We start from the raw sequence: 12470 nt of genomic DNA on the forward strand, positions 1-12470 counted from the left end.
GCATAGTAGCTTTAAAACATGCCACACGCGCCTCCGCGAACATCCCCGACGCGCTGCAGTATCGCGGCAGCCCCATCAGCGCCCTAAATGCATTATTATATTGTACTTGTAGGGCCTTATACGATTTAAGATTGAACTTTCGCCATAGACTGCAGGTATAAAATGTTGTACAAAAAGCTCTAAACAACGTCACTTTACTGTCATTTGAACACCGTGCAAATCTTCGTGCAATCATATTAGCTCTGATCGACAAGGCCCTACGTTCCCGCTCTATGTCATCATCGTCCTTGAGGTCGGACCTAACTATATGACCTAAATATTTGTACTGGTATACTCTTTTTAAGGCAACCGCGTTAAGTCTAATAGGTGGTATCAATGACGGAATTTTAGACTCGACCCCAAAAACCATGTACTGACTTTTCTCAACATTATACTTAAGTCCGTGCGAGTGAGAATACTCCTCACATACCTTCAGTAACCTTCTGATGCCACAAACTGACGCACTCGACAGCACCATGTCGTCTGCATAACTCAAATTGTTCACATTAACCCCATCTATATGACAGCCGGCATGCATGGTGCTGAGCGCTACAATAAGGTCATTCATATACAGGTTGAAAAGTGATGGTGAGCTTAATCCCCCCTGTCTCACTCCACACCTCAACCTGTACGGCTCAGACAATGTACCTGCCCATTTCACGTTGCTGGTTTCCATACCAATATCTGAATATACTTATAAGATCAGGCGCTAAGTTAATTCCCTCTAGTTTCTTCCAAAGCAATTCGTAGGAAACCAGATCAAACGCTTTCGATAAATCAAGGTAACAAGCATAGACCGGAGTATTCCTATCAACATAGTACGCGGCAGTATGCTTAAGGCACAGGATAGCGCTTTCAGTTGACAGCCCAGGCCTAAACCCGAACTGGTTGTCATGCAACGAAAGGTTTTTACTCAACTGTACATTAAGCACACCGTCCAGTACCTTTGCAATAACAGTAGCAAGAGATATTGGTCTATAGTTCGATTTACTAGTTAGGTCTCCGGTCTTGTTTTTCACTACTGGTATTACAAGGGTTCTTATTAAGTCACTTGGCAGGTACGAATGGGATATACAGAGAGAATAAAACAATGCAAGTACACGTGAAATATGACACCCAGCATAGCGTAGATGTTCCACACTGAGGCCATCATGGCCAGGCGACTTACCACCAGACATAGCATGTATAGACTTAGCTACGTCTGAGGCCGATATCCGCGTCGCTCGCCTCTCCATAATGCCCCCGTGCTCCCCCCTCACATGCAGGTGCTATGCTAGGTTGCACAGTAAAGTGATCTCTAAAGATGTTAGCTATGACCCCGTGATCTGTTACCCCCTCCACACCCGCTGGCGGGCCAGACCTCACATTTAACCTGCCCGTCGACTTCCAAAATGCCTTAAAATCCTTTTTAGAGTGATGCGATGCTATCATGTCCATTTGTATTTGATTTTGATGGTCTTGGCACCATTTTAGTCGGGACTTAAATATACGTTTACTTTCACACATGTTAGTATATTCAGTGCCCACCAAAGGTTTGCCATTAGACACCCATTCAACAAATGCTTGTCTCGCCCGCCAGTGAGCGTCCTTCACGTGCCTATTCCAACCGACTATACGATGTTTGTTACTTTTATTATGTCTTACATTTTCCTTACTGACTATGGCAGACTGGCTAAGCGCCGTCACAATGTCTCGGTACATGTTATCCAAAATTATTTTATGACCAGGGTCACTACAACATTTGTCACCACAATTAATGAAATTGGTAGGAAAATTAATATTTCTTAACCTGTTATGACATTCTTTTGTGTACATCGCAATCTGTTCATTTGTTCTCTCCCCCCATAATGCGCAGTTAGTGATTTTAAGCGGCGCAGCAGTTAATCTAGGGGTTAATATACCTACACCGTGTCCAATAAGTTTGAATACAGCACAAATAGCCAATAAAACAAAATGAACAAATAGTTACTACATTATTATTATATTTTATGAATGGCACTCTTATTTACTACAGTCACAACAAATGTTTTGGAATAACTCCAGCATTAACTTGTTTACCAGCATCAAACGCTTCTCAAACGGATCACACGCGGCACGCACCGTTTTCTTCACATTTCATCCCAAATACTTTCGATAACCTTTTTGAAATGATCTATGTTTATGATTTTATAAAAATTTAGTCTTCAAAGCATGTATGACCATACAAAATAGTCTAATACGCCTAAACCTGGAGGCCTGGGTGGCCACTCATGTTTCGGATAAAAAACTGCCAAATTAGTCTGAAACTACGCTAGAATACCATTTGCCGAATGTGCTGGAGGTGCGTCTTGTTGGGACACATGATACTCATTCCCAAGCATCCTTTTTAACTTTAAGGCATTTTTTTCTCCAAAACCTTGGTTTTAAAGAAAAAAACGTTGATTTTAACGCTTTTATCTGTAAGTACTGAAGGTAGTTTACCTCGCTTACATACTGCATCCCACACCTGGGCCGATGGTGAGCTCTGGAACCTAGGCACATTTTTCTAGTTGCCCGGAACGTTATCTATCCTCTGTACCCATAATAGTTTATTTTGGACACGTGGCGTCTGTTTTACCACATACAGATTCTCCTTATAAAAAATAACTCGTCACCTGTGTGCCGAGCAAGTATTTTGTTGGCACTTTACCTCTTTGTTTTGTTAGATCTTTGTTAAATTATAGACTATAAGTATCAAAGATTGGTGTAGTTGCAGGTTTGACAGCCTACAATTTATATTCTCAGAAGTCGTAAAGTGAGACACATTCATATATAGCTCTTTGTCATTAAAACACATGCAATGCTCCTAAAGAATTATCATATTGTTGTTATTGTTTAAATGTTTTATAAAAGTAAATACAAACACTATTATAAACATTGTTCTAAAATATAGTATATGATTTGTATTATAACTTCCCAAAGTAACATATCATAGTATAGTTAACCATAGAGAAAAACGCTTCTTAAGAGTAATGAACAACAAAACGCCTATGTCAAGGTCTTGATTTTTAATATGGAGAATGAAAAACAACGCATTTGCTAATTATTGTTAAAAAATAAACCGAATCCCGCTGTAAAACGTGTTTCCATTCCGGCTACCACCTGAAGCTCTTAGTTTTTCTTAGACACTTCGGAAATTTCATGTACTTTGTGCTTGTATTTTATTAAGAGGAATATACTCTTTAGTTTAAATAAGAATTTGATGGCCTGTGATCCCTATATCTTTAGAACTGAGGTAAAATGTGAGTATTCGGACTTATTGGACACGGTGTATATTACATTCTAATATGAGGGGAAAGTGGTCGGACCAGACTACGTCATACTTGACATGTACATTACGAACAGAACTTAAAGCCGATTGTGTCACGATACAGTGGTCCAGCCAGCGCCTAGACCCGTGCGCCTCACTGATAAAAGTGTAGGTATCAGATGAAAGTCCTAATCTGTTTATATCAACGCACACCCAACTCTGTTCATCGCAATAGTTACTTAGTTCAGTGAAAAATAGCTCACCTGGATGCGCGTTAAAGTCTCCCAAGATATAAACAGATTCCACTTCACATTCATCTACTATTGCACTCACCGCACTAAGGCAATCCGTGAACTCAGGTAAGTTATCTGTACAATCCGTGGGCATATACACACAGACAACTATAAACGGCCGATCGTTAGACACTATTTTAACCGCACATACGCGTGGATTACTACACTGTAGCACAGATACACTTTGAAACAGATTACTCCGCCACAGAAGCGCCACTCCGCCGTACGGCCGCCCTTTCAGCATACCACTAGATGTATCCACCGCCGATGTTCCAGTAAACGAGTAATCGCTGCTAATATTACCTAAATATGATATTTCATTCGGTAATAGCCACGTTTCTTGTAAGGCGATTATATCGTAGAATTTACAAAGTTGTTTAACATAATTAATTGATCGTTTGACACTTTTACAGTTAAAAGTAGTTAATTTTATGTTGTGTTGTTCCATTATTATTTATACATATAGTTACATGCCGCCTTCAGTTGCACCTCTGTTCGTGTTCGCATATCTGTGCTTGAAATGCACAAAACGCCTAAAAACAATGTCTTTAGGCCACAGACTAGTGTCGAGAAATAATGGTAATTTACTCTCGCATACAAAAAATTTGAAAGCTTTATGATTTTGTTTCTTTTTCATTATGATTTTTTCTAACGATACACTTTCATGAGTTTTTGTTTTGATATAATCGATTATGTCATTCTCGTTTGTATCCTGGTGTATTTTGGATATAAAAATAGGAATGCATTTCTCAGCCGCTCTGAACTTGCTGTTGATATCACAAGTAGCCGTTCCCACCTGTCCATTAAAGCGACCAGAAGATTTTCTTTTACGATAGGTAACAGTTTTCCATTTATCCTCCTCTTTACCATGCACGCCCTCATTGCTTGGGTCAATGTTACTTATCGCGGTGTTTTGTGTGCCGGAGGCAAAACAGCTGATCTCCTGACTTCCCGTCATTTGAGGCGGACCGGTTTCGATATGTGTCATTTTATTTTCCTTGTACGTCACGCCAGCCAGTATACTAAACGTATTAGTAGATTTAGATATATGTTGTTCATTAGGCGCAGGTGTCGATGACTTATCCAGAATTGTTTCATGTTGTACATTTTCCTCCTTATGAATTAATGATATTGACCTACTTTTGTTTATGGAGCTGGCATTATCATTTAGGGTCGAATTATGATGTTGTGACATACCATATGGTCCACTGTCTTGTTGTAAACACCAAGCGCCCCTTTTTACGTTAATAGGTCAATCCTTAGGTCTTCCAGCTGACCTTTCGTGACATAATTATCCTTAATGATATCAACTTCATGTTGGATTCTCAATAGATCTTTTAAAAGTTTGGAACAGTCGAGATGGTCAAATGTCAAAGCGGGTAGTTTTTCAAGCCGGTGCGCCACGAAAGTTGGAATTATATCAGGCTCCGTGGCTCGAAAAACACGTATAATATCACGAAGATCCCTTTGATCCTTTCCTTCACCCTTACGGTTAACTTTGGCACTGTACGCACGCCCTTGCCCATGTGCCTACATCTTTATTCATGCCTGGCCAAAAATATCTTTGGGCTACCATCTTACGCGTGGTCCTAATTCCAGGATGACTAACATTATGTACTGACTCGAACGCTATCTTCCTGAATTGTTCTGGTAAATACGGTCGAGCCACGTCACCTGATATTTCACAATATAACCTTACGTTTGAATTTGGCATGCCTAACAATTTATACTTTGTTCTATCTGTTGTAAACAGGTCCGCGAACTGCTTATCTGCTTCCTGTGCTTGCGCAATTTCTTCGAAATTGCTTACTACAGGGCACGCTATTGTTTCTACACGTGATAGCGCGTCAGCAACTATATTCTGAGAGCCGCTAATGTGTTCTATTTCGCTCGTAAATTCGCTTATAAACATTAGCTGTCTCGCTCGCCTAGGTGTTTCTTTCGCTGAGCCTACTTTTGTTAACGCTACCATGAGGGGCTTATGGTCCGTATACACTATCAACCTCCGGCCTTCTACCATGTTTCTAAAATGTACTATAGCCATGTATATTGCAGTCAATTCCCTATCATATGTACTGTACTTTTTCTGAGCCTCTGAAAATGCTTTTGAGAAATACCCAAGGGGTCTCCAAACGTTATTCGTGCGTTGCTGTAGCACGCCACCTGCACAAGTTCCAGACGCGTCGGTCATAAGAGCTAGTGGAACGTCCGGTACCGGAAATGACAATGTAACGGCGCTTTTAAGGCTTTCCTTACACTGCTCGAACGCGGTCTTTGCCTCGGCGTCCCACTCAATTTTCGTCTGATCTTTTTTCTTCGAGTTGTGCAAAAACTTATTTAAATGATTCTGTATCTCCGCGGCTTTACCTAGATGTGCTCTATAAAAGTTAACCATTCCTAAGAAACGCCTAAGTTGCTCAACGGTCTCGGGTCTCGGATAGTTAATAATAGCCTTTACTTTGTCGTCGCGTGGTCGTAATCCGTTTTCTGAAACTGTATAACCTAAAAAATCTACCTGCGATAATCCAAACTGACATTTACTCAAATTAATCGTTAAACCGACTTTTTCGAAACGCTCAAAAATTTTTGCAAGATGTTCCCTATGCACACTATCGTTCTCTGAAGCTACTATTATATCATCTATGTAACAAAATAATGAAGACTTTGCGCCTAGGTTATCAGTGATCGCCTCGATGTCCTGTAATTCAGCGTTCATGAAACGCTGAAACGTTTGTGCTGCGTTACGTAATCCAAAACATAACCTTGGGAACTCAAATAATCCGAAAGGCGTAATTATTGCCGTTTTCTCGATGTCTTCAGGTGCGACTTCTATGGCATGATATGCTCGATTGATATCTAAAGTGGAAAATAGTGACTTACCCGATAATCCGTACGTGAAGTCTTGTAACCTGGGAATCGGGTACCTGTCCGGCTTCGTGACAGCGTTCAGCCTCCTATAGTCTCCGCACGGTCTGATCTGCCCGTCCTTCTTCGGAACTATGTGTAGAGGGCTGGCCCAAGGACTCTTACTCGGCCTGCAAATACCTAAAGCTTGCATGTTACGAAATTCCTGCTTTGCCTGCTCATATCTATCTCGCGGTAACGGCCTAGCTCGCGCATATACCGGAGGACCTGATGTCTCTATGTAGTGCTTTACACTGTGTTTAGCAGGTTCTTTAAACGATACGGGGTTTGCTACGTCCATGTAACGCATCAAGATGTCACGGTATGGGTTATCATCCCGAATACATTTTATGGACACATGTTCACAATGCTCAATAGACCCTACGCATCTAAAGTTTGTCACTTTATCAACTAATATTCTACTGTCCAAATCTACCATTAACTTATGAGTCCTTAAGAAATCTGCACCGATGATGGCTCGAGTCACGTCACACAATATAAATGTCCACCGAAACGCTCTCCGCAGTCCTAAATTGAGCTCTAGTGACACTGTACCGAAAGTTTTAATTTCCGTGTTATTAGCTGCGTACAATTTTAAACCACACTCGCGACGCACTGTGGCACTGAATCTACTAGCTGGTACGATGGATACGTCTGCTCCGGTGTCTACAAGAAAATTAATACCACTATTGAAGTCTAAAACACACAGGCGGTGGCTTTCCGATCTCGGCTCCACGCACCCCCCAGCCGCTCCAGGGTGCACCGCGTCTAGTTTCCCTGCGGTGGCTGCCAGTTGAACGCGGTCGGCGGCTCCGCGCCTGCCGGCTGCTGCTGCCAGGTATATGCTGTCGGCGGCGCTACGCCTGCCGACGGCTGCTGCTTGCCCCAGGCACACGGCTGGGTACAGCTCCGTGCATTTTCCCGGAACTTGAAGTGGTATCTACACAACCAATTCGGATTCCTGTTCGTGCCGCGCGACCTTGAACGCGACCGGTTCCTGTTCCGACGGAAATCTCTCGTCGGAGGCCTTGACCTGAGTTCGTTCACTTCAGTCCTAAGTTGCCTTATTTCCAAAGCCATATCTCGGAACCCACTTATCAGGTCAGCATTTATCGCCGTGGTCAACTGGCTCTCCGGGGTTGCTACAGCTGCTATCACCCCCGAGCCCATGGACTCCTGCACCTTGTCGGCCATCGCTGCCAGCTCCTCCAACTTTGCGCTCTCTGGTACCATTGCGAGGAGCGCCCTCGATGCTGTCGGGAGTCTCTGCAACCATAACCTCCGGACAGTCTCTTCTGCGACGTTAGCGTCTCTGGCCGCTTCAGCCATTCTTCTGTAAAGCTGCGACGGCTTCTGTTCCCTAAGTCCATTTCTTTCACTAGCTTGTTAAACTGCCGGTCGGCGCTTTCCTGAAACGCCTTGATGAGCCTAGCTTTCAGGGTGTCGTAATTCCTTTCCGTATTCTCTAATATGTCTCCTATCGTGGTCAGCTCTTCTCGGCCTAATTTGCCCACTACCAGGTCGAACTTTGCCTCTTTGGACATCTTCTGGGGACCCACGATCGCCTCGAACTGGTTGAACCATTGCTTAGGCATATCTTTCCAGAAAGGATATATCCTAGCTGACACTGTAATCGCGGCTAGTTCACTCTCCATGGTCGCTGTTTTCTGTTCAGTTGTCCCTGTAGGCTGCTGTTCCAACCTCTCGGCGCTGGATGCTGGACGCTCTGGCGGTACCTGTACCTGCACAGTCACTGGCACTGGCACGCCCGCTAGAACTGGCACGCCCACTGGTCTGGATCCTCGATCGCACATTTACGCACTTGTCACTGCACGGAATGTCACTTTCATTCACATAAGTCCTCACAACTTCGCAGCCCGCCTGGCTCCTCTGACTTAAATGATGTTCACCACACCGGTTTAAAGATCACGTCGGGGTCACCACTTTATATTCAATTCCGGAACTGGTTTTCGAGATTGGACTTCAATTCCGGAATTCCGGAACTAGTTCCGGAATTGAAAAAATTTTTTTCGTTTGGTTTTCTGATGGGTTTTTGATTAAATAATACAATTTTAAATTGAAATTCATTATAAATAGACGTTTAAGAGAATAACTCCGTACCTGAAAGTCATATAACACAGAAATTTTCATTTTAGTAATTTTACAGAAAGCCCATTTTGTGTCAAAATCGGTCTTGCAAGGTATTTCAAACTAGTTAACGATACAAACGAGGTTTTAGTGCCAGTTTTCTGATACTGGTCAACGTTAATAGTACATTACTACAGAGGCCGGGACAAAGGGGGTTGCCGGCCGAAGACATATAGACGGATAGGTCTGAGGCGGGCAACCCCATTTCCCGCCGAGGTATGTATAGTGCTTTTCTCAAACATGGTTATGAAATAGATAATGTCTACTGAAAATAGTAAGTTTGGATGGCTGTATCTCCTAAACGGTGCGTCGTAGCGCAAAAATAATCGAAATTTCGTTCCCCTTTGATACCCCGTATACGCTTATAAAAAACAAAAAGTTAAAAAAATTCAAAAAAAAACGAAAAAAAATTTTTTTGTATGAAAACGCAACCCAAGTTGCAGTCGGCACGTCTATAAAGCCCCTTATAGTTTTTTTTTAATTGGCTAAATACCTGGATGTTATGTCACAATTATCTGTGTTTGGAAATTAAAAAAGAGGACTTTGCCTGCCTTGGCCTGCAAGGTTTGTATGAAATTCCTTTATCTATCAATCGTCCTAGCCGCACCTGCACCTGCAACGTCATACTTCGCTGCCAATTATAAGGCACATAACATCAATATTTCATACCATGTTTGAGCTAAAAGTTAGGTTCTCTAATGAGCATAATTTTTATCCATTGACCATCGAAATAATATAAAGTAGGTGTTTTATGTAAAATTTGGTGAGTAAAACAATCTGAAAGGTTCTAAGTTTTACTTAAAGGTTTTTTAATCTAATCCAAATTTGGTTATGGTAGCTGAAAAAGTATACAGAATAGTATAACGCAAGTTTCTAGCGGGAAATTACTAAATAAATATTATTTAAATTTTAACTACTGATTAGCAGAAACGTCTGCGCTGGAGTATCGATTCAGAGGCCGTGAGTTCAAGTCTCACCCAAGGCAGACATTTTCCACTTTTAAATTTAAAAATATTTTTTAGTAAATACATTATCTATTGTTGTATTTTGCCTTGGACCTTGTAGTACCTATAGGTACTCTTGTATATGCGAACTAAAGCCAAGCGATAAAAGGTAGCTGAATAATGTCAGATTGTACGACAACGAGAGACGTGAGCCGACTGCGCGAATGAGTCGCGCTTTCTTACGTCAGAAATTGCTTGACAAATATATCGGGTGCACCTGCCCGGTAATTAATTGACAACCTTTTAACCACCAAGAGGGCACCTTACAGAAAATCGACATTAAGGTTTAGTAAAAAGTCGCCTGGTTTTCGAGATTTTCACACTTTTTTAAATTTTAGGTAGTAGGTATTAAAATTTTAAAAATTGTGAAAATCTCGAAAACCAGGTGACTTTTACTAAACCTTAAAGTCGATTTTCTGGACCAATATAAGGTGCCACTCTTGGCAAATAAGGGTTAAAAGAAAACGAAACTATGGCATTGCAGTGACAGGTTGCCAGCCTCTCGCCTACACCACAATTTAACCCATATCCCATAGATTTTCTGGACCAGTATAAGGTGCCCTATTGGTGATTAAAAGGTTGTCCATTAATTACCGGGCACCCTGTATAATATCAAATCGTACGAGAGCAGCGAACATGTGCAGGCAGCGAAGGGAGCCGACCGCGCGAATGATGAGTTCGCGCGGCGAATCCCGCGTGACATCGTCCATCGACACCCCTCCTCCCTCCCACCCCGCCCGCAGCGGCGCGCGGTGTCTCCGCCCGCCTGTGTATCGTCCTTCAATTTCTTTATCTACCGCAATCTGAGGCGCTGAATGTTTTAAGACTGTGCACACTTACGCCGTGTCTTGCGTGGGCGACGGTCGCGCGACCGTCGCCTTCACGTCTCATCGCATCGTCTACTTCCATATCGATAAGGTTTGATTTCGTATGCGTCGCATCGCCGTCGCGCGACCATCGCGCGACCGTCGCCCACGCAAGCCATCGGCTTATCAGTCGCGGTCGTCAGACGCGTTCCATAATTTGTTTCAAGCTTTATACACAAGTTTTCCTTTCAATAGCAATAGCTAACGTAACGCTTGGCTTGAGTAATAAAAACTGTATGGTTAAATTAATGAAATATGTATAAGTAGGATATTGAAATCTTCTTTCTTCGTTGAGCCATCACAGCTAACTTTAACTTACAAACGGTCTTAAGCACCTGCACTTCTGAAGGCGCTTAAGTCATTTTTGCTAATAAAAAAAACCACAACGTTCTATGAACATTGGTCAAGTGCGAGTCTGTTTTCGACTTTTCCATACAAAGAACTCATGAGCGCCTGAACGACTATGATGGCAAAGTTAACGTTTCGCACTTTCAAGACTTTACGTATATATCTCGGAAACGATAAGAGATAGAGCAAAATGGACTTCAGATTTGGGCTTTCGGTGGCACAAATTCTATGTTTTCGTCAACAGACACCTTTTTTTGGACCGATTTGAATAAAATTTTGCTCAGTCAATTTATAAACAGTCTTAAGCGCCTCCTTTTTAGTAGGAACTTAAGTCATTTTGTACAAATGAAAAAAAATTTGAACAAGTTCTAAAAGGAAAAAGACAGAAATGAATTTCTTTATACCTGTCCAACTCGCTTACACAATTTTAAGACGTTTAGTAACTACTTGCAGCGGCAGTGAGTGAAATTCGTAATCTGAGTTTTTTTCTCTTAAGTCCGACTTACGCTTGACTGTAGATTTCTAATAGGTTTTCCTGTAATCTACAGGGAGAGGGCTATCTCGTGTATTTTTTTGAAAATTTTACGCTAAGTAGTATCGGAGATAAGGGGGGGAATGGTCATTTTTTGCTTATTTTCTTAAATTACTTCTAAATTACCAAAACAAAAAATATAAAAAAAATATATTTCAGATGCTGATAAAATGCTCTTTCATTTGATATGTAACACAATATAGTTTTAATAACTTTGATTTTTAATTTTCAATTTTACCCCCCAAAAGTGACCCATGTGATAAAATTTCATTTAATTAAATTACATGTCCGTCTTTGGGCCACAGGTTTACATACGTGTGCCAAATTTCAAGTAAATCGGTCCAGTAGTTTCGGAGAAATCGGCTGTGACAGAGGGACAGACAGACACGCGAGTGATCCTATAAGGGTTCCGTTTTTCCTCTTTGAGGTACGGAACCCTAAAAAGTAATAATTTACAAGAATGGCATAGCGTCTTGTTCACATAATTGTAATAAAAGAAATATTGAATTACCTTTATCAGACTCGAGTAGGGATAAAAGATATCCAAGCTAGCCCAAAAAGACAGATTTTATGATTTATTCCTAGGTACATGTACAGTACCTACACCTTAATTTTTTGTAAAAAAAATAAATCATTTTCATATTCATCATTTTCTTCTCAAATCTTTTGATTTTGTGGTAAGTGGTAATAGACTTAGATAGAGTTTAGTAAAATATGCACACGTCTTTGTGAAAAGTGTATAAAGTAACTACGACGTTATGCTTGTGAATGAATGTAATACCAAATACTACGATTTGCGTCTGAACATAAGACTTTATGCCTAAAATATTCAGTGCTATGAGAAAAGAAGTAAAATTTTGAATTTATGCCGCTTTATAACCGATTAATTTAGATTATTACTGAAACTTAAGTTCGATCTAATAAATTGAGCATAAATAACGCTAATAAAATAATTATGTACCTAATGTTTTTGGACGAAAACGTGTAATATCAGCCTGGTTATTTTACAAAACTACCACCGCGTCTATAACATATATGTAAATAATAATCATTTATTCAGGGTTAAAA

The 12470-nt window shown here is 41.1% G+C and overlaps 1 protein-coding gene across 2 annotated transcripts in view; it reads right to left on the bottom strand.

Annotated features, from left to right (window-relative positions):
• The window catches only part of LOC125240776 (solute carrier family 35 member F6), a 29158-nt gene that overhangs the window by 8598 nt on the left and 8090 nt on the right, over positions 1–12470 (bottom strand). Inside the window, exon 1 of one of the 2 annotated variants that reach the window (XM_048148848.1) lies at positions 3571–4798. The exons of the other annotated variant lie outside the window; for it this stretch is intronic. Coding sequence (XP_048004805.1) covers positions 3571–4048 — 478 coding nt within the window. The 5' untranslated portion in view covers positions 4049–4798. Of the gene's footprint in view, positions 1–3570; positions 4799–12470 lie in introns of those variants that run through there. 2 annotated transcript variants of the gene reach the window in all.

The sequence above is a fragment of the Leguminivora glycinivorella genome, chromosome Z, assembly GCF_023078275.1.
Source record: "Leguminivora glycinivorella isolate SPB_JAAS2020 chromosome Z, LegGlyc_1.1, whole genome shotgun sequence".
In the NCBI taxonomy this organism is placed as follows: Eukaryota; Metazoa; Arthropoda; class Insecta; order Lepidoptera; family Tortricidae; genus Leguminivora; species Leguminivora glycinivorella.